This window comes from Gigantopelta aegis, chromosome 15 (assembly GCF_016097555.1).
Source record: "Gigantopelta aegis isolate Gae_Host chromosome 15, Gae_host_genome, whole genome shotgun sequence".
Lineage (NCBI taxonomy): Eukaryota > Metazoa > Mollusca > Gastropoda > Neomphalida > Peltospiridae > Gigantopelta > Gigantopelta aegis.
Genome location: NC_054713.1, coordinates 31,141,974 through 31,163,223, shown reverse-complemented (window position 1 = coordinate 31,163,223; position 21,250 = coordinate 31,141,974). Strand labels below are relative to the sequence as shown.

Sequence of the window (21,250 nt, the reverse complement as noted above, 5' to 3'; positions counted from 1 at the left end):
ATGATGACAATATATTTGTATTATTTGAAACATGCTCCAAACGTTATTCACTATATTTTTCACCCTATAGGAGATAGAGCTTGGAAACAAGCAACGGAACGGTCCTTACCCAAGGACTTCACTTCCCCTTTCACGTTGAAATGAATGTACAGAAAAGAAAACCATCCGCATCCGCATCACCACCGAATCAGGTCGCCCAGCCCCAGCCAAGAGGTATTCCGTGTCTTTTTTGCCTTTTAAATGTAAACATTAAACTTAAAGGTACTTGATTTTATTATTTGAGTTTAAATGAAAAGACGCGACCAGATGTCTGGCTTTGGTCCCAGACTTGCCTCACAACGTGGTTGTTGAACAACTAATATGTCAATAATAGTTAATATCTATACATATTTTTTTATCACAGTTTTATTAATTTGTAACTACTATTAATATTTGTAAATAGATAAATATGAAAATACTTGTTTTAACTTTAATTTATATACATATGGGTAGGCAGTCTTTACCACCACCTCCCAAAAAATTAGTTTTTACTAATAATCGGTCAAATGGAATTTGAAACTCTATTTACCAAACACCCATGTTGTTTTAATGATAAATAAATTCCCATAAACCTCACAGATCTGAATATCAAACCCAAAAAAACCCTCTGATTTTGACCAGCTTCAGTACAACCGTGTCCGGTGTATCGGCGCGTCCGGTGATTCGGCGCACTTGGTAGCATACAACAAGCATTTTTTTTAACATACTTTTTTATGACTTATATAATGTAAACTGAAGCAAATGGACCTAATTAGAAGAAAAACACACAAAATGTAATAACATTTCATCATAAATCTTGTCCAGCATAGATGTAAACATGACACGTCAATGGATATTCCAGAGGCCAATTTCGCAAATTTGCTAAAAAGCGTCCCCTCCTCACCAAAGCAAGATATAATACTTTAACAAAAAACTAAAATTAGCACACTTTTTTGTGTTATCTTAGCTAGTTATCCTCCAAGTTTTAATGTGTTAAACTGTGTATTTTTAATTATTAAGCAAATGTGTTACCCGTCTGCCAAAACTGTCCACAGCCGGGCACAGAAACACAGAAATGTTGTCACATGCTGACAATCACCTGATATGTCCTGTAGACCATATCATTGTGTAGTCTTTGTATGTATTAATATAAAATACATCAGGCCCGTAGGAACTGGGATGGGGTGGGGTGGGTGTGTGAGGGGCGGGCCTAGGGGCTTGTTCTCCATCCCACACTTGAGGACAAAAATGTATGTATAAAATTTTCACTACTCCACATAAATAAAGATATAAAAATGAAAATCTAGTTTGTATCCCTCACTAGAGACTGTATACCCCCCCCCCCCCCACACACACACACACACACACACTTCAAATATCGTTCCTACAGGCCGGTACAGATGTGGACAATATGTAGAGGCTGACGTTAGGAGCCAGTTCCTTTTATCTTTAGGATTTTGTAATCATGATTTCAAACCAACTGTATCAGCTAGTTTGCTCCACATACTGACAAAAAACACATTTGTTATTATATATTGGAATAAAACAAAAATAACTACAATATATCCAGTGTTATTTTCTTTAATCATTCATGGAGGAAGAAGGAAGTCCTGGTGAAAATATATTACAGGTAAAACAAAACAAAATAATATATGATGCTTATTCCAAGTGCTAACTATTGTAAAATTTGCTTTAAATTGCTAGATGCCAAAAGTGATCAAGTATATTACTTTATGTTAACAGTCGAAAATTAGACGATCAATTGTTTTAACCTCTGTCAAAGATAGCAGGCTTTCTGCCAGAACATAATTCGAGGTTACGTAATAAAAACAAAATATATTCAAAGGCATATATTGGGTAGTTATGAATTTGAAGAAAAAAAATTGGACCATTTTATTAAATGCAATTTTACAAATTTTAAACAGCAATTATCTTACTATAATCTATCAAAAAATTAAAACAAAACATATCCATTAATTTCCGAGATTTTTTAGTACATGCATGTAATTGTACCCTCTACCTGCGTACCTTCTAGCAGAAACCCAGGGTAGGGAACCAATTATTTGGTGTAGAGTATTTTTAATATGACAAAGAAAGCATTGAGACGTTAGTATGGAGTCGTTATGGGCTGTCAGTGAAAATTAATTTACAGGTAAATAAATGTGAACTATAAATATTCATATGTGAACAAATTGCAATACCTTTTTTTAATGTATAGTTTAAGTACATACTTGTCTTTCATTTTCACACTGTAAATATACCAAATTGTCATGTTTATGCATTACATTTATACTTTTGGTTTACCACTGTGACACTGAAAACCTTTGGCCCATAACTGTATTTAGTCAAATATTAGGCAAAATCTAGACTGGAAATGATTTATGCTTATTAAATCTTGTTCGCAATTTATTTATTTTATTTTTGGCATCAATCAGTCTTGTTTATAATAGCAATATGTATGCAAGTTTGAGATTCTGTGTGCGCTATGAAAGAAACAATCTTAAAATTAGTGGCGAGAAATTCAAAAGTTATGTCCCTTGGTATAAAAATCCCGGTCAATCATAATTACTTTAATAAATCAATTCTTTTACTTACGATGGTTTATATTTATGTTAGTGACATAAATCGGTTCTTTAAAATACTGCACATAATAACATATACGTATAAATGGAGTTTATGGCTGATAAAGAGTTACAAATTGATAACCTATATTTGGAAAAATAATTTTACCACTTTTAATTTGCAACTAAGATGCTAGACTCACGTAAACCAATTTATTCATCATTCTAGTTTACGAACACTACCGATTTTTAACGATTAAGTCGGCCGTTAATGACTGTAAAGCCGTAATCGACACGTAGGTATACGGGCTCGTGTTTTTGGCGACATGATAAAAAGCAAAAGCCCATTGCTTGGTGGTCATTACACTTGGTATGTTGCTTGAGTATGCTTAGGAAGTTGTCATGTTGTCGGAGTTTTTAACGAACTAAAGTTCAATTCCCTTTTCAGTGGTTAATCAAGTATCAACATATTTATTGTTACGGGTGCAATTAATATTTTTTTTAGAATTATCAATAACTATATAATAATTTCAAAATAAATCATTCACCCGTTTTCGTGTTTATAAACGCGAAGTAGGTCATCCTTATTGATATTAAGAATGTTAAAACCAGTCTAAAACAACCTTTCCCGCATTTTAAAAATTATAGTAAACAGTATAAATGGAATTATTTTTGTTCGGTTATTTTTTTATTTAAACCGAAAAAGAAAACACAGGCAAATACAAACAAAACGAAAATTTTACACCTTAATTGACAGTCATTCCAGTTCACAATTGTCACATTGTTATAAAAAATAAAAGCGAAATAAGATCCACGTGTGTGCACAATCTACCCGAGAAAAATAAAATTCATGTAGGCATCTTAGCCATGCATGACAATGAACATGTATGCATCTGCAGTACTGTGCCACTCAAGAAAACGATTCCGAAACTGATCATGAGATGGGTCATATGTGATCGTTCATTTTCATAGTAATATTTTTAACAAGACAAAAGAAAAAAGTACTAAAATAATTCTGGGACAATAGTGTAGCGTTTATGGGCTAAAAGTGAGGTCATGGGCGGTTTATAAATAGCGGGGTCAATGATCTACATCTACCGCGTCGAATCACCGGACATGCAAATCGTTTTGGATATTTATGCACCATTTTAAAATGTTATTTACTACAGACATAAAACAGTTTGTAGTGTATTTCAGATTATGCACTTCTTCATTGGTGAGAGACGCATTTTATTAAATATTTTACAATGTTCACATAGACAATAGTCCTTGAAAGCTTAGGTGTGCCGATACACCGGACAGCACTGTATGTTTTGTAAATTTGTTTAATTTTAATTTTTGTTTTGTACAAGCTATCCCAATCCTTCCACCCCTCGACAAATGTTTCAAGGGTTGATGTTAGCTTAGGTTTAAGTTTATTCAAGATTTTTCTTATATTAATGGAAAACAAATCAATCATCGAGCTTTTGAGAAGAGTTATTTATAATCAGTCTTGATATTTTCAAACATGAAGAACTGCAAACACGCTATTATTTACTAACAAAATATAAAGGATTGTAAACATGAAATTATTATGACAAATTAACAATTTGCCTCTTTTTTCTTTTTTTTTTTTAATTTACAGAACTTCGGTAAATTTTGCAAGTGCTAGAGCTAGCCTAGATTTGATTAAAAAAAAAAAATCCCTTTCCAATTAATGTTGAGTCAAAATTTTAATGTTTGCTACTGGCCTTTGAGAATTGAATATTTGCGTAAACCATTTATCGGTTACGGAAAAATAAATTTTCTTTTTGTGTAACCTGTTGTCTATGTAAATAATATCCTAAACTTAATGCACAAATGGAAAATAGGTTACGCTAAATTGGATTTGCATGAACACGCATACGAAACATTCGTTCTTGCAATTTTCAGAGGTCTATGCTACAAATAGTGTGACATTCTCATGTCTAGAGCTGGGTGACTGTGTTTGAAATAAGCACTTGTCTGTCTCGACAACTGAAAATTATTCAGAATGTACCTCTGTAGTTGTCCAGTGGACAATTAAACATTTCAGTGGTTTAATTTTGAGCAATCACAAGCATCATCCTGGTACTTGAATAGAACAATCTATTTATTTGGACAGCTGAAAATGTTTTTTGGAGGGCAAATAGATTTCTAGATGTATTTGTCCAGTGGACTAGTAAATGTTTTTGCTTATTTCTATCACTGTATGTACCATTCACAGTCCTTGCCTTTTGGAAAACAAAGGCGAGTGAAAAAATCTCACATCTCACATCTCACATCTCACATCTCAATGCTTAGGCAAGTGAAAAATCACACTCATCAAAATGCTAAGGCGAGTGAAAACCAAGCATTTATTAATTTATGAAGTAACTGGTACATGTAAATGCAGAGACATATGTTGCAAAAATAACCAATAAATCAATGTTTTCTTCTAATTTTATGTTGTTTGACTTCTTTTCCTTTCAGGAATGAAGTTATAGTTTATTAAAAAGTTTCAGCAGTAGTACTATAGAAATATAATTATGACATGTATACACTGTGTTCTCGCTGGGTGAAAATTAAAGGAGGGTGGCCGCTTGGCATCACACCCTTCGAAAAACGACTAAACAAAAAGCAAAAAAAAAAAAAAAAAGAGGTGGGTGTGTGTCATTTGGTTACCACATTGTTGTGTGTTGGTAGACTGAAAAGACGTATTCCTTATTTTGCCTACAAAAAGGTTTATAAATACGAAATACAAGCAGACTCGTCTTTTAATTGAACCGAAGATGATATCAGTCTGACATTCACGGGCAGTTCCGGTTTTGCTGAATCGATCAAAGTTTTAATATTATTATTATTAATAAGGATTTCAAGATACACGAAAAACAATAAAGATCTTTGTAACATGATCCCCTAATGTCGGATACATTTTTTGGTATTTCCATCTTCATCAAATGAATCGATCGCTGTGCTAAAATACCGCCAGTTTCGTTTTTGTAAAGGCGGTGTATATATTATTTGGCACTCAAGATAAATTATTTTAATGATAAACACTACCACTTCCGTTGTTTTTATAAGCGTTCATATCTCCCCAAAATGAAAAGTTTACAATATTTGATAAAGAACTGCTAAATAAACAGAGTGAGTGACAGAAATAACGGAAAGTAAAAATCATCAGTTACAACGAATTATATCTGCAACTGAGGATAAAATATCAGACAATAGTTAGTGGAAACAAAAGATAGAATGACCATTCTGATCACGTGACAAATTTGGCACCTAATAAGTAGGGTTTTTTCAATTGGAGATTGCCGAATCCGTAAAAAATATAAATGTTTTCATTGCTCAAATAAAATATATAATATGGCGTTACGTCGTTGATATAGAACGGCCCCAATATTGTTTATAACAAAATATACAAACTCTGAAAAAATCTGTCATTACAAAGGATTATATTCCAAACGTGGATGCCATAATAAATACATATAATAAAAAAAAACATAATTTTAGACCCCACCATCAATGCGTAATAAGTTGTCAAATGGACCAGCATGTGCAGAATTCCAAGAGTAAAAATAATCTGAACCCGATAGCTCTGACTGGTCAATATGCCACAGAGTACTGCGCATCAAATCATGTACCAGTCACATGGTCTGTGAATTTTTAACAAACGAAACAAAAATTAAATGATCGGAAATGACCATTGATTACTGTTACTATAATATGATATATTCATTGACCTCTGGCTGAAATACAAATATTTAAATGAATTTTTTTTTTTTTTTTTAAATAAAACATAAAAATAATAGACAATCCTACATACCTATTATTTCCTTTCCTTTCCTTTTTATTATTCTGTCTACGTTCATTTATTTAAAAAAATTAAAAAAAAAAAGTATTGAATTGCACGATTGCCATTGTTGGGACCTCGTGTAAGTTTTGTAGGCTAACAGTTATTAACTAATCAAGACAATTTTACCGACTTCGCTGATTTCCGTAACGAGTTAATTTGTGTAGGCTACAGAAGCCACTGTTTAATTCAATCTGAACAGTATAAATGAGTTATCCTTATCAAATGTTGTGATTACCGTACAAAAGTGGACTCTTTCTAATTAATAATAAATTAAATAGGCAAAGAAGTTTTGATCGGATTGGTATGTCTTCGAATATGTCTATTAAACCTGTGTTTTCCAATTTGTATAGCAAAGATAAGTACCAGTCCTATATTAAAATCTTGCATGGACGCTACCGTTCTCGTAAAAAAAAATTCTGGTATTATTAAACAGATCTTTCTATCAGCTACATATGGTAAATAGTGGCAATTAATATACAAAATTATTTTACGTGCGCCGTTTGTTAAGTGTAACATGCATTATTTTTTACACTCGCCAAACTGAAATTATGAGCGCGATCACACCCGCGCACCTTAAAAGGCAAGGTCTGCATTCAGAATTAGTTGTATGACAATATCGATTTACCATACCGGGCAGGACATAGACCAGTGATAAAGCGCTCGCTTGATACACAGTCGGTTTAGGATCGATCCCCGTCAGTTGCCCCAATGGGCTATTTTGTTTGTTTATAACTCTGTGTCAACATAAATAAAATAATGTTAAAAAGATGTGTAATACACTCATTGAAAAAAAACAAGGTTCAGGGATTTACAACATTGTTATTTATATTCGTTCAATAATGCATTTACATTTTCATTAAATTCAACAGCATATAAAAATATTCAGTACTATAAATAAGTTAAGACATTAAAATATAATGCATATTCAATGCTATTTACAACACAATATGTATAATGCATATTTCTAAAAACAACAATACAATAGGAATCGGTGCAAATAAAACTAACACTCGTGCAGGCTGTTACACTCGTGCAACACTGGCACTGCACACAATTTAAAATATATAACTACACACTTTCGCTGTGGGCGATGAGTCTTGAACAGATAAAACCTGTACATCACATCAAAAAACTGGGCTTGCGTTGTCGTTTGCCAGTCGCCAATTGCAATTTTTTTTTATAGAAATTTTCAGTTTGGCGGGAAAAATTTGCGAGAGATTTTTTTCCTTTTCCGTCTCAATTTTTAGCAACAAACATGTTCAACCAGTTTTGTTCAGTTGATCCACCTCGCGGTATGAATAAGCGTTATTTGCATGTCTAATGTGGCCAGTCTACTATTCAGCAGCGTACTGCCAGCTGCTTGTCATAAAGCTAGAAAACACGACTAAATAAAATGAAAGACTTTTTACTAGTCATGTTTTGTCATACTGGTTAATGTTATAAATCTAGGTCACATGGTTGAGTTAATTTCCACAAAGTGGGTGCATTGGTGAGGAATACATATTGTTTCTCGCTTATATACAATCATTATTAGTTAAAACTTTTACAGATTATATTTCAAACATATTAAATGGTGAAATTATAATTCATGTGCTATATCTACTGATATAATACTAACGCCAACATGATACATTCCTCCGCCCCTTGCACAGAAATACAAAACTTGAAATTGGCGTGAAACTGAAAAAGTTTTTTCCCCACTTGTGAAAGACTCGCATGCCAGTGTTTTGATAGCAATAAGAAAAAGATGTTTCCTTTGTCTTTATGTTGGGTGACTGGCTATAACCTTGAATTGGACACCATGCTAATTATGAATAGTATTCAGTTATAAATCATACCGGGAAGTTGGGACAGGGTAGTTACAAAACGAGGTCATGGCGTAGGGTATGGTCAAGAGTTACTTTTAATTTTTTTAATTTTTCTCATAAAATAAAACAGCCAGTCTGGCCATTTTGTTTCTTTAAAATATAATTTTTCTATTATATATACAATAATACATCGATTACCAAAGAGATTAAAGATGCATGCCTACAGGCCTGTGGCATTGGAACAATATCTGGAGGGGGTAGCAGTGTCTCTCGTGGGACTATTGAGTTTTGTCTTGATACAAAGCAGAAAAGAAAAAAGATACCAAAATAAGAACAGAAAATCTAATGTTGGTAAAATTAATGCCAGTGATGGGGAAAGAAGGAAGTGTGTGGGAGACAATTGTTAAAGAACCGTAGAGGGGTGATTATTGTCGTCATTACAAAACATAACGCGGGCAGGGTTATAAAAAAAGTCAGATCTTAAGTTATGTAATTGTTGAACATTTCCATAATTGAACATTTATAAACTACTTTTGTCGTTTTCAAATTATTTTGATGTCTCATCATATTTAAAAAAAATTGTAATAAAAACAAATGGGCATTGAGTCCTGTTCTGGACCGCTTTTATTCCAGCATTTTGCACACACATCTCGAAAGCTCAGATACTGAATGATATAAGTTGTTAGGCTATTAAATATGTAAACATTATGTACTGGTACTTACATTTCACACTTTTGGTGCAAAAATATATGTATAGTGTATATCTTAGTCTGGTGAATCTTTTTGGGAATATATATATTGGATCAAAATTCACTTAAATCTTTCAAATTACAGAGAAACATACAATTTATATCATTCTCTTATGCATACAAAAAGTAAAATTGTCTCTTTTGTGATATACTACTCATGATGCCCATTGACGGGGATCGATCCTAGACTGACAGCACATCATACAAGTGCTTTACCACTGGGCTACAGCCAGCCATAGACATCGGCAGCATTTCATTATTAGATTACAAGACGTGAACTGAATAATAAGTACATTTTAGCATATACTATATTATCATAAAGAACGAGATTAAAAATAAAATCTTTTGACTGAAATGCAAATATGTTACTGGCGAATATATATTTAGATTGGCAAAAGAAATTGAAGATTGACAAAAAATTTGGCGAACAAAAATAGCAACCCATGGCTAGCCCTGAAAACCTATAAACAAATAACACTTGTAAGCTATTGTACCAAGACAGAATAATACTTTACTTCAGCTGTAATTAAAATAAGATGTTATATTTAACTATGAATAAAACAACTAGTTTTAATTAAATATCTTTTATTCATTACTACTTTATTTATGTGATTAAAATGAAACTTACTTTCATTACTTTAATATATGTTCATTTACTCATTATTAGTTAGTTTACCAGATATATTTATACAATTTATAATGTGCCAAAATATAATTTATAATGTGCCAAATAAAACCACTGATAGATGCATATTATTCAAGCCTGTGCTGTGTTAATTGGAGATTAATAATGGCGATGAATCGGGGAAAAGACGAACGAACCCTTCATTATCAAAATCTTATGGTGGTGTGTGTATGTAAATGTTGCACAGACGTTACATGAAACATCACATGCTAAAATAAAACTATATCATTGGCTATTGGTTAATAGCAATCTAGGGCGTTGTCCCAACAGAATATCCAGGGCATAAAATTTGGCACGTACGATTTTGTCGTTCATCTGTCACTTATGCAAAACCAATATCATCATAAACTTCTGATCGATCGTGCAAAAACTGAATCGTTTGTCAGAAAATTAAAAAAGATGTGTTGGCTAAAAAAATTAATTAGTTTTTGGAAGAAAATAATAAGATAACGGGCCTACATTGCCGGTACAAAGTAATGTTTGAAATCAGCATCTCTGTTGATAAGCCTTGAAGAAGTTTATTAACATAGTTGCACGTTCCCTTTGTTCCATCTGATCATGTCGCTATGCGCACAAAATCATATGCTAGCTAGTTCCTTCAAGTTCAAGTTTAAGTTCTTTATGTGCTTTGAGTTTTACAACTCGTCAGCTAAATACATAAAACATAAATAATACAACATAGTTATACAAAATACACACATGCAAAACGGTGGTGGGTGTGGTTTATATATAATCATGGACAAATGAAGTGATATAAGTTACATTTCAATGTTCGAGATTAAAATTTTGGGGGAGTATCCTAGTTGGATACTAACATTTCAAAATCTGGTATCCCACCTGAGAATTTAGTAATATATGGTATCCCGGTGGGATACTGGGTTCTTGAAGTCTGATATCCTACTTTTTCTTTATTTTTCTAACCAATATCTTTTTTTTCTTTTTTTTTTACCACCAGATCATAGGCAATGTCAAGGTTGGGGAGCCTTGAATCATTGTCTTACAGTATCACATAAGTTATATACAAATATTATGACATGCAAAATTATAAATATATATATTATGTGATGTTTAAGATTTTCTGTTTACAAATATGAATCTATATAGGCTTCCTCATACAATTAGTTTCCAACTTGTAATCTGAGGGTCAAAAGGGAATAAAATAAAAAACAGAAGAGAAGGAGAGGGTAAAGGAAAGATGAGGAAAAGAATTCAAGCAGAGATTCGTTACATACCCAGGTCAACTTTAAAACTGATTGTTATTGGGTATTTAATAAAATAATAATGATGACATTTGGTATCGAACGGAGAAAAGACAGATAAAGTATGAAAGTAAAAGTATGATGTTTAAAAAGAGATATAGCAAACATATGTTTTTTAACCAATATCTTGCCCTAAACTAGTTTTAAATGTAAAACACTACACGGATAAAAACTTTTGGGATTTCCTATGACTTAATTACTTCCAATTTCGTTTGGCGGTTTAGCAGAAAAATAAATTGATACCTACGAAATTACTAAAGGTAGAAAACTATATTTAGCTACTACGAAACATCACGATGAAAATAAATGTATTGGATTTACATATACTCCTATTCTAATCAAGAAAATAGTAAAATATAATTTTAATAATTATAAAATGTTATATAGGCCGATGTAGGATTCACATAATTTCAGTACTTTCCATTCAGACCCGGAAACGTTAAGCTCGATGCTTCCGGGAAATCCCTGTCTATTATCATTTCATAGAGATTATTCTTTGACACCAACAAGTACTCCCCTCAGGAGATTCCCCTGTAAAAGAACCGATGGGGTAGTGTGTTGTAATGTAAACGGGCAGCTTTCAAGTTGGTTCTAGCATAGTTTATTATTATTATTTTTGTATTTATGATAGGACATTTGATGAAGAAAAGCTACAAAAATCGTTCATATTGTATTCTCGTTTAATTACCGTGACCCATTAAAATTTGCATTTGTATCTGAACTACAGAAGAAAATCATTCGTGTAAAACTAAAACCACACGAACGACATGTCAGTTGTCTCAAAGATTCAAATTGTATGCCCTGATATCATAACCTAAAATACTGAAATAAAATACATACAGTAAATATTAACATAAACAAATTACAAATATTTACTCCCAGTTACATATTTTCCCCAGTTAAAAATGACGTCCCGACATTTACATTATGACTTAAAAGAAACTTGCGATGATTTGGATCACTGCATTGGCCAGCATGTGATGAAACAAGCCATGAATACTGGCCTGTTCCTTCCAGTCACAACCAGTAGCACAGGTCATGGCGTAATCCCCTTCTCTCTCTCTCTCTCTCTCTCTCTCTCTCTCTCTCTCTCTCTCTCTCTCTCTCTCTCTCTCGCTCTCTCTCTCTTTTTCTCTCTCTCAATATTTTTTAATTATTTTCAAATCACTGGCATGATTCTGCAAGTAAGGTTTTGATTGGTGGACATGACCTCCAACTGGCTGCTGTTAGATCCACATGTAATAGTGGAGCTAATTTTAATTAGATTGCACACAAGACTGAAGAATATGACAAGTAAAAGTAAAAGTAAAAATAAATTTGGTTAAAGTCATAAACAATGACATCGGTGATGATGTAGGGTTTAAAAAAGTTTAAGTTATATAAATTATACTTTTGTCATGCGCAATGTTTTTGTGGATATCCTATATTGCGCACAACAGATAGTTCTTAGTTGAGGCTGAAAAAAGTAGGTTTGAGCTGAAATTTTCTATATAGTGTTATCACATTCTGTTACTGATCAAGTTTGACTTCCATGGCATTTTACCATTTTCTGTGGCCTCTATTCGAGTCTTAATGTAAACATGTTCACTAAAAATTACAGGAATCATTTTCATTAATGCTTTCCAGATGTTATCGGCCGTAGATGGTCATTTTACTTGAGATGGTATTGTCTGTAGACTAACCATGCATATAGAACATAAATTATATGACACCCCTTTTTATAGAATTAATCCCTTCCTGGGCTAGCTTTGGGTCAGCAGAAAATTTCGCCAAATTATCTATTAAAACTTTAAAAAATGGCAGAAACCCAGTTATTTTGTATCAAAATATCAATTATTAAATGGAATTATTTCGCCAAATTATCTATTAAAACTTCAAAAATTGCAGAAACCCAGTTATTTTGTATCAAAATATCTATTATTAAATGGAATTATTTCGCCAAATTAAAATAAAATTTGCCAATTGCTTTTGAAATTGGCGAATTTGGCGAGTGCCAGAGCTAGCCCTGCCTTCACAAAAATCTCTTATATTAAAGATAGTTTAGAATATGGCAGTGTAAAGACTTGTTTTCTTTCCATATGACTTGTAAACACTGCTAGTAAAAATCAAAATGTAAATCTTTCTATAAAAAATCTGCTTTGTTCAGCAGGAATTATATTGCAATGAAGGGTTTGACAGTAAAATTAATTTACATACAGTTAAATAATTAATATATATATATATACACGTAAAATTAGATTTGCATGAATGACGTGTAAATACTACAATCCTTTTCGCAATTTTCAGAGAACAGTAGGTCGCTAATCTATGGAGATATGTTGTAAACATAAAAAATAGAGGATAGTGGTAGCAACAGGAGCCATTAAAAATTGCTTCATTCAAATAAAGACGTCATGAAAAATGGTTAAACTGTTTGCTTATAGTGTTCCTTTATTTTGCAGGTACTGAAGACTATTCACCTTATCAGCAACAATCGCAGTCCTATCAAGTAAGTGTAGATGTTTGACATGGCAACACATCAGTTTCCGTTCCTGCAGTGTTATCGCTTAGTGATGATTAAGGAGGTGACTGTCACCCAGAAAACTGTTAATCGGAAACATCTTACAATGACTACAAACTCGGGATAGTCACTTAAGCAGGAGTTGATATTCATTCTTTGAGGGACACTTTATTTTTTGCACTGATGACAGCCCCTCTGGTTTCCAGATTTTAGTACTGCCTGCTTTTGGGTTGGAATACAAACCACCATTTCAATGTATGGTGCCTTCACAATTTGTTTGTTTAAATTTTCAGAAAGAGCAGTGTAAATATTTGCATAGTTGTCTATTTATTGGGTGTTCTATAAAGGTCATTTAGAATTACTTACGGGAAAAGGCTTGTTTAATCTTAGCGTTAACTGGTGTTGATGGTGCATTGATTAGGCAGGCTTCGACACTAAGGTACGTCCGAACAACATTGTATAGTAAACAGCTGATTCGGTCTAGTCATAAGTGTTTCTGAGTAGCCCGACTGGTCGTGTTGATAATTTATGAGGGGTGAATTAATTTGCCATCCAGTGATCCTACAAATATCAATATTTTCCATTAAACTATATCGATACGGAAATCCCAGGTTCTATAATTAGACGTGATGCAGTGGGCAGTGAATAACTGAACAATCCCGACTGGTGCTAACCACTGACGGATCCACTATGTAGAGCGCGCCGTTCGTCACAACTCGGTTGATTCCGTTGATACCGGAATCGACCGAGGTTTGTCAATAGTGTGCGTTTTTGCTAAATTTAGTGCGCATAGATCTATGTCGTAAATACTATCAGCGAAAACAGTATTGTTGTTTCTGCTTGATACTTTGGTACATTGTTTTTTTGTCCAATAAATCGAATACGGTGCCGTATATTGCCGTGTATTAGCCGACTTTTGAAGTCTAGAAACACTTTCCAAAAGAAGAGTCGGCTTATACACGGAGGCAACAAATTGGAGCATAAAATTTTGATCTAAAATACTCCCGACCGTGACTTACAAATTTTGATCAGACCCGTAGCCTTTCACAGATTATGTAACAATAATTTGTGCAGTATAAATAAAACACCCCATCATGCAATATTATGCAGTTTTTTGTTCTTGAATGCATTATAAGTTTGATGAATAATAATAAAAAATTACTTGTTTTATTGTCATTTCAATGGCAAAGACATATTCTTTCCAACTGTCCGCCATCTTTGTTTGACCTGTGCTGGGACCAGTCTTTCATATAGCAAGTTTAAGATTCAAACAAATATTATATTTCTAATAATATTGTTTTGTTGGGAGGGTGCATTAAACTGTAAACCAATGCCATAAATAAATTAAGCTCATTATTAACATTATCGACTGAAAAAACAACATGAATTTCAGGAAGATAATTACTCCCACTATTGTCACATGATCATACCATATACAGTGAACAGCTGCAGTCACGGACCGCATGATCTTTTGTTTGTGTGTGTGTGTGGTGAGGGATTAAACATGCCTCAATGATTTTACTTTTTGCTGTCCAGTGAATAAATTAATTACTTATGTGCAGTGATATGTTGTTACAGCTTGAATTATTTATTTTCCTGTTATGCTTTATCAATTCTAAATTATTTTTCACGGCATGGTAGATGTTAGCATTGCCACATTGATGATTGATTGCGATCGTGATTACCGTGTTCGTAATAATTAAAGGGAAAACAAATGTAATGAACAAGAAAAGCACATGTCTATTTGTTGACAGTATTATTGAAATCGATACAACATACAGCTGGACAAAAGATGACTTCGGCTTATACACAAGGCCAATGATTTTGTACTGGATATTTAGGGTCAAACTAAGAGGTCGGCTTATCCAAGGAGTCGGCTAATACACGGCAATATACGGTAATAAAAATGCAAAACATACAAGAGTACGTTTTTTTATTAAATATTTTTCGGGTTTTTCAAATATACGACAATCGATTTCGTTTTCGAATTATTTACATGTGGTTACGGTCGTATTCGAGCAGACCTAAAATGGAGCTGTTTAAATACAGGTTTTCATCTGACAACGAGCCGTCTGAAACTGACTTGTCCAAGAAAAGAAAGAGTACGGCAACTGAACAGAGTTTATATCCTGGGGCAAACCCATAAATCATAAAAGGAAAATAAACAATTCAAGCTGTAACAATACATCGATGCACACAAGTAATTAAATTATTTAGACAGCAGAAAATAAATTCCATCAGGGATGTTAATAGTGTCCACTAAAACAAAAGATTTGGGTTTGTCATATGGTATGGTCATGTGCCAATTGTAGGACGATTTATTATGGCATCACTTAATATTTTATGTACCTTGCCAACTAAATGATATTAGAAGTAGAATAATTTTTTGAAGAAAAAAACAACGTTTTATAAATAAAATTTTCTATATGATGGCGGAGAGGATGAAAAAAACTTCTTTTTTTTACCATTAAAATGACAAACAGTTTAAAAAATAAAATAAAAAATTCATCAAACTTTATACCATGCACAAGTTATTGTTACAGAACCTATGAAAGGCTTTACGAGTCTGATAAAATTTTATACATTGCAGTCCGGGATTGTTTTCGATAGGCATTTTATGAACCAATATGTTGCCTCTACGCCAACTCTTCCCCGGGGAAAGTATTTGTAGTTACAACTCTGCTAATACACAGCAATATACAGTAATTTAGATTTTATACCACACATCCATAGTGTTTGTGGTCATCCTGGTATTTCTAATAACACGAAAAGCATATTCCTTTTTTAAAAACTCATACATGAGAAGTAATGGTTTTAGAGATGAGCTTTAGTCTTTATTTTTAAAAAGGGGGGCGAGGTGTAGTACATCGTTGGGCCCATTGAGCTATTTCTCGTTCCAGCCAGTGCACCACGACTGGTATATCAAAGGCCGTGTTATGTACTACCCTGTCTGTGGGATGGTGCATATAAAAGATCCCTTGCTGCTAATCGAAAAAGAGTAGCCCATGAAGTGGCGACAGCAGGTTTCCTCTCAATATCTGTGTGCATGGTTCGCACGGTCTTGAAAAGTGCTTGAATTTAGGAGTTTGAAATGAAAAGTGCTTGAATTTCATGTCTGTGCGACAAGCGCATCATTTTAACCAGAAATTACAGAATAATTACTTCCGTGTTCGCACTTTAATTCCAGCACTCGCGACGTTCCGCGACTTGAATGTACTCGGCCCATTCCGGGACAAATGCTATGTTCCGAATGCCTCAGCTGAGATTTACCGATTATTGATGAGCATAATAGCCTTGTTTTGAGAACTGCAAACAATAGTCCGGCGAGACGACACGGAATCACTTAGATTTTGAAGTTTTTGGAAGCTCGTTCAAATTTAAACATGCCTAGTGGAAAGTGTGTTTTTAACAAAATGTGGTGTCAAAAATATGCGTTGATCAGAGAGAGTAAGGACGTGTCAAAATGTGTGTTCCTGTTGTCGCAAAGATGTTAGCATTGGCACCATGGGCGAGATTGCACAAAAACAGCGAAAAACACAGAAAAAAATAAATGGATACTGCAAGCTTCAGCATAGCTCAGTTATTCAAGTCTGAGAAAGTGTTAAGTGCCGAATCTGAAAATAAACCAACGCCAAGGGCGACTACATCAGTAACTGGGGATTTTACAGTTTGTATTTATGGTCCTTGAAAACATAAGGTAGGTCCTTGAAAAGTGCTTGAATTTTATGGGTCCTTGCCTGTATGAATCATGGTGTGGTCCTTAACCATGTGTCTGACGCCATATAACTCTAAATACAATGTGCTGAGTGCATTGTTAAATAAAACATTACTTTATTTTTTTATTTTTAAAAGGCTATTTCTCCTTTCCAGTGTCACTCGTGTATTGCAAGTTTATCCAAATGTGTTACTGGGCCCTGTTCCACGAAGCAATCTTAGCACTAAGATCACCTTAGTGCATAAGGTAGCAATGCACTTAAGGTGATCTTAGAGATAAGATCGCTTTGTGAAAAGGGGCCCTGATTTGTAGATAACCAGACGTAGTGTCCATTTTTACAGATGAACACTACGAGCTGCGACTTTAAGTACTGGCCTGACAAATCATTAAAAACAAATATCTCCTGTTTCAGAATTACCAAGTACAGACAGCGATCACTCATGACATGAGTAAGCAGTCGGTGGTAGCGGGACACATGCCTGCCCCTGGCATGCCTCAACAGACGGCCAACATATACCAACAACAACCTGGAATAATACCACCTCAGGTAAACATTAACTTTCCCTTTGATCTCTTCACTTAGTTTAGCATTAACTTATGGATAGATACGGTACAGGTTTATGGAAATCCTGGAAATTGCTGATTAATGTCATTTCCCAGGCTTGGAAAGTCGTCAAATGTTTTTCCACTGAAATTAATTTTGTTGTTTGCAAGTTGTATTAATTTTTTTTGCATATATATCTTAACAAATTATAGAGCTTATATTATTGAAATATGGGTCAAAGTTGCACAAGTGAATGCATGTTTAAAAACTAATTTAAAACCATTTTTTTATTTGAATTTTAAAATATTGTGATTCAGATTTACAGAGAATCTGATTCCCAGACACAAACCTAATAATAACCCTGGACTAACTAAGTTACCAACATGGAATATGTAGTTTGCCACATCTTGATGAATTGTATAAATGTTTCAGCAGTATTTTGGGGCTAATCAACAGAGTATGCAACCTCAGCAGGCATTCCGGCAGCCGACCTACCAGCCGGTTTACATGGCCATGGGACAGCCTGCCTCCCAGTATTCGGCAGGCAATGTCATGGTACAGCAACCACAAATGATGGGGGTAAGTTAGTATGTTGACTGCCATCATGTAAATGAGGTCATGAAGTTAGTGTTATTCTCATAATAATGTATTGGTCCATAGCTTGGCTGTACACGGCTTGGTGGTAATAGATATTAACGGTCAGGAGTAATAGACTTCTAAAATAAACATTAACCTGCCTCCACTCTGTCTCTGTTTGTCAGAGTGTGTCTCTCAACCTAACCTAACCAAAGATGACTATGATTGTGCAAAGCAAATACGTTTTTCTCCATTCTGCCTTAAATAATATTGTCCTTTTCCTCCTTCAGTATTCTATGGGCCAAAGAATGCCAACAACTTCATATGCCATTCCACAGTCACAAACTCTTCAGCAGCAGTATCAGCCGTCTGCACAGTACCAGACGAGTCAGCAGTACCCCAATCAGGCCTATCCAATGTTCTACCAGAGTCAGCCTATGCCTGTCACTCAACCGCAGAGACCGCCCTCTGCTCCGGGACCAAGTGCAGCACCCACAAATAAGAGAGAACGCAAACCAATACAGATTTCTGATCCCAACACGGGACGAGATGTGACGGAGGAGATTTTGCATTTAAAGTCCACCCCTCCGGGTGGGAGTGCACGCAGTACTCCTGGTAGTTCTGGGGTACCGGGAAGTGCCGGGGTATGTCATTTCTTAACTTGTATTACCATTGTAGCTGGACTTCTAAGAAATAATAATCTTTTGCAGGTTTTTGGGGGGGATACTGTTGAAAAATGTTATGCATTATAGCATTGGTAATCGTCAGAAAGTTGTCAACTTTAATAGAATCGATAAATAATTTTAATTTGATCAAAACAGTCAAGTGCTTTTCATGCCTGTTGTACTTATATGGGATGAAACAAGTCGAGAGTGTATTTTTTAAAACAACATTCAAAAGGAAGTGACTTAGAGAATTATGCTGATTTTGATCGTCAGAATTTCAAAAATGTGATTTATCAAAATTTTAGTAAAGAATATCAGCAACTATGTGTTTTACAGGTCTTTTTAAAGTAGTCTGTTAAACCAAGATATGATCGTTTTAATAATGAAGTTTGAAAATGATAATTTGTTAAAAGTGAATGTTATATTGTTAAAAATATTTATGATACATGGAACAGAACCCTTGATCCAAATCTTGTACCTATCATGCTTTGGCTTCAACTTCGTGAACTAAAAATTCTAGTTACAAAAAAACATACTCGTTCAACACTCGATGAAATACTCATCCAACACTCAAAAATGCTTTATTTGAAATTGCAGATTTTTAAACGTTTGCTGTTACCATGTATTCTGTCCAAAAACTACGATATGGTTTCAGATGATATTTTGCATATATTCGTAATTGGGGCCACCATTTTACAGACCTGTCAACCCTCCTGGATTCAGCAGGAGTCTCCTGGTATTTGATCAAATCTCCTGACAACCTGTGCAGGAGACAATTTCTCCTGTTAAATGACATGTTTATAGGCATAAAACAAAATAGATCCTCTTTTGCCAAAAAAACAAAGGAAGTAGCTATGACAGATCTGGTGACAGACTCTGGCCCAGAGTTGACAACAATACACACAATGTTAAAATCACATGTCACAGCAAGACAAAGAAAAGACCAATTAGCTATATAAACATACTTGTGTCAGTTAATTTTGTATGTTTGTGCAGTTGGTTACAAGGGTATACTTCAATAGATTTGTTTTTTTTACAATTAATAAAAAGTTATCCACAGAAATGGGTATAATTCCAGTATATTTCACACAATGTCCGTAATGAGGTTTTACCACGCCACTGCTCCTCATTATAGTAAAAACTGAATATTAATTTATAAGATTTATATAAATTTGTCTTGGGTATTTCAATTTGGGTACACTAGCCACAAATGATGATGTAACATAACCTGTAAGTGTAATGCTGTAAATGTACTAATTCATTTTTTTAACTTCTTATGTTCTTAACATTTTTGAATAGAAGAGATTTAAAAAAAATTTTTTTTATTAAATCATAACAATATTTAAACTTTAAAAAGAAATATATACACACATTTTTTTTTTTTAAAGCCAAGATCTACGGTTAACAAGTATATAATATGACATTATGTAGTGTTCATATAACTTATTGTAATAATGTTTACAACAACCTTGCGATTTTGGGTTAAATTGTGTGAAGTTAAAAAATCTCTTGTTTTTAAAAAAATCTCCTGCTTTTTCAATACTCACCACCTGCTTTCTCTTGACTAAAGGTTGACAGGTCTGCCATTTTAGATTAACCAATCTCCATGCCTGAGCACCTATTTTAAAATTAAGCAAATTTCTGGGTTTTTTAATTTATAATATACAGTAGAATCTCATTGACTCGAACACTGTCGGTGCATCAAAATCTGTTCGACCCATCGGATAGTTCAAACCATGCATTCGGCCTTTATCGGGTGCTTCTGTAACACAAAAAGCAATCGGACAACTTTGCATATTTCCATAAAACCGGCTTGGGCAAGATGATCCGATTGACTCATATGAGTATCGAAGTCGCCGTCAAATGTTGGATGAGATATATATTTGTAACAATTATTTATCAGCATTAATAAACAAATACGATTGACAAATTTATATAATGGAGAATATATAAAACTCCATTCACAGTCGTGTCGTCATTGGAGCTGGAAACAAACTTGGCGTGACGGAAACAATTGGCTATTGTTTTGTGTGTCACCTGCATCAAATACATTGCATCCAGTACCGTTATTAGCACGTCTGTGTTTCTGTCTGCTGTATGGAGCTGCTTCATGATAGCAAGTTGTTTGTAGGGGCTTTTCAGGTTGTTTATCACGCCTTGGTCCATGGGCTGTGTTTGACTGGTTGTGTTAGGTGCCAAAAAGATCAGCTCAATAACTTTCAAACGTTTCAGTTTAGGGTGGGCGGGACAATTATCCTCAATCATGGCTATTTTTCTACCGTTAGGCTGCATCCAGGTCGCTGAAAAATTTCTACTTAAAAATTATATAATATAT

At 34.0% G+C, this 21,250-nt stretch overlaps 1 protein-coding gene across 2 annotated transcripts in view; it reads left to right on the top strand.

Moving 5' to 3' along the window:
• The first annotated feature begins 13 nt into the window (after positions 1-13).
• LOC121390239 (eukaryotic translation initiation factor 4 gamma 1-like) overlaps positions 14-21,250 on the top strand; it is a 74,189-nt gene continuing 52,952 nt past the window's right edge. Inside the window, exons 1-5 of one of the 2 annotated variants that reach the window (XM_041522015.1) lie at positions 14-213; positions 13,357-13,403; positions 17,543-17,677; positions 18,110-18,253; positions 18,541-18,894. In XM_041522015.1, coding sequence (XP_041377949.1) covers positions 141-213; positions 13,357-13,403; positions 17,543-17,677; positions 18,110-18,253; positions 18,541-18,894 — 753 coding nt within the window. In that variant the 5' untranslated portion in view covers positions 14-140. Of the gene's footprint in view, positions 214-13,356; positions 13,404-17,542; positions 17,678-18,106; positions 18,254-18,540; positions 18,895-21,250 lie in introns of both variants that reach the window. The other variant, XM_041522013.1, reaches the window with a different exon arrangement.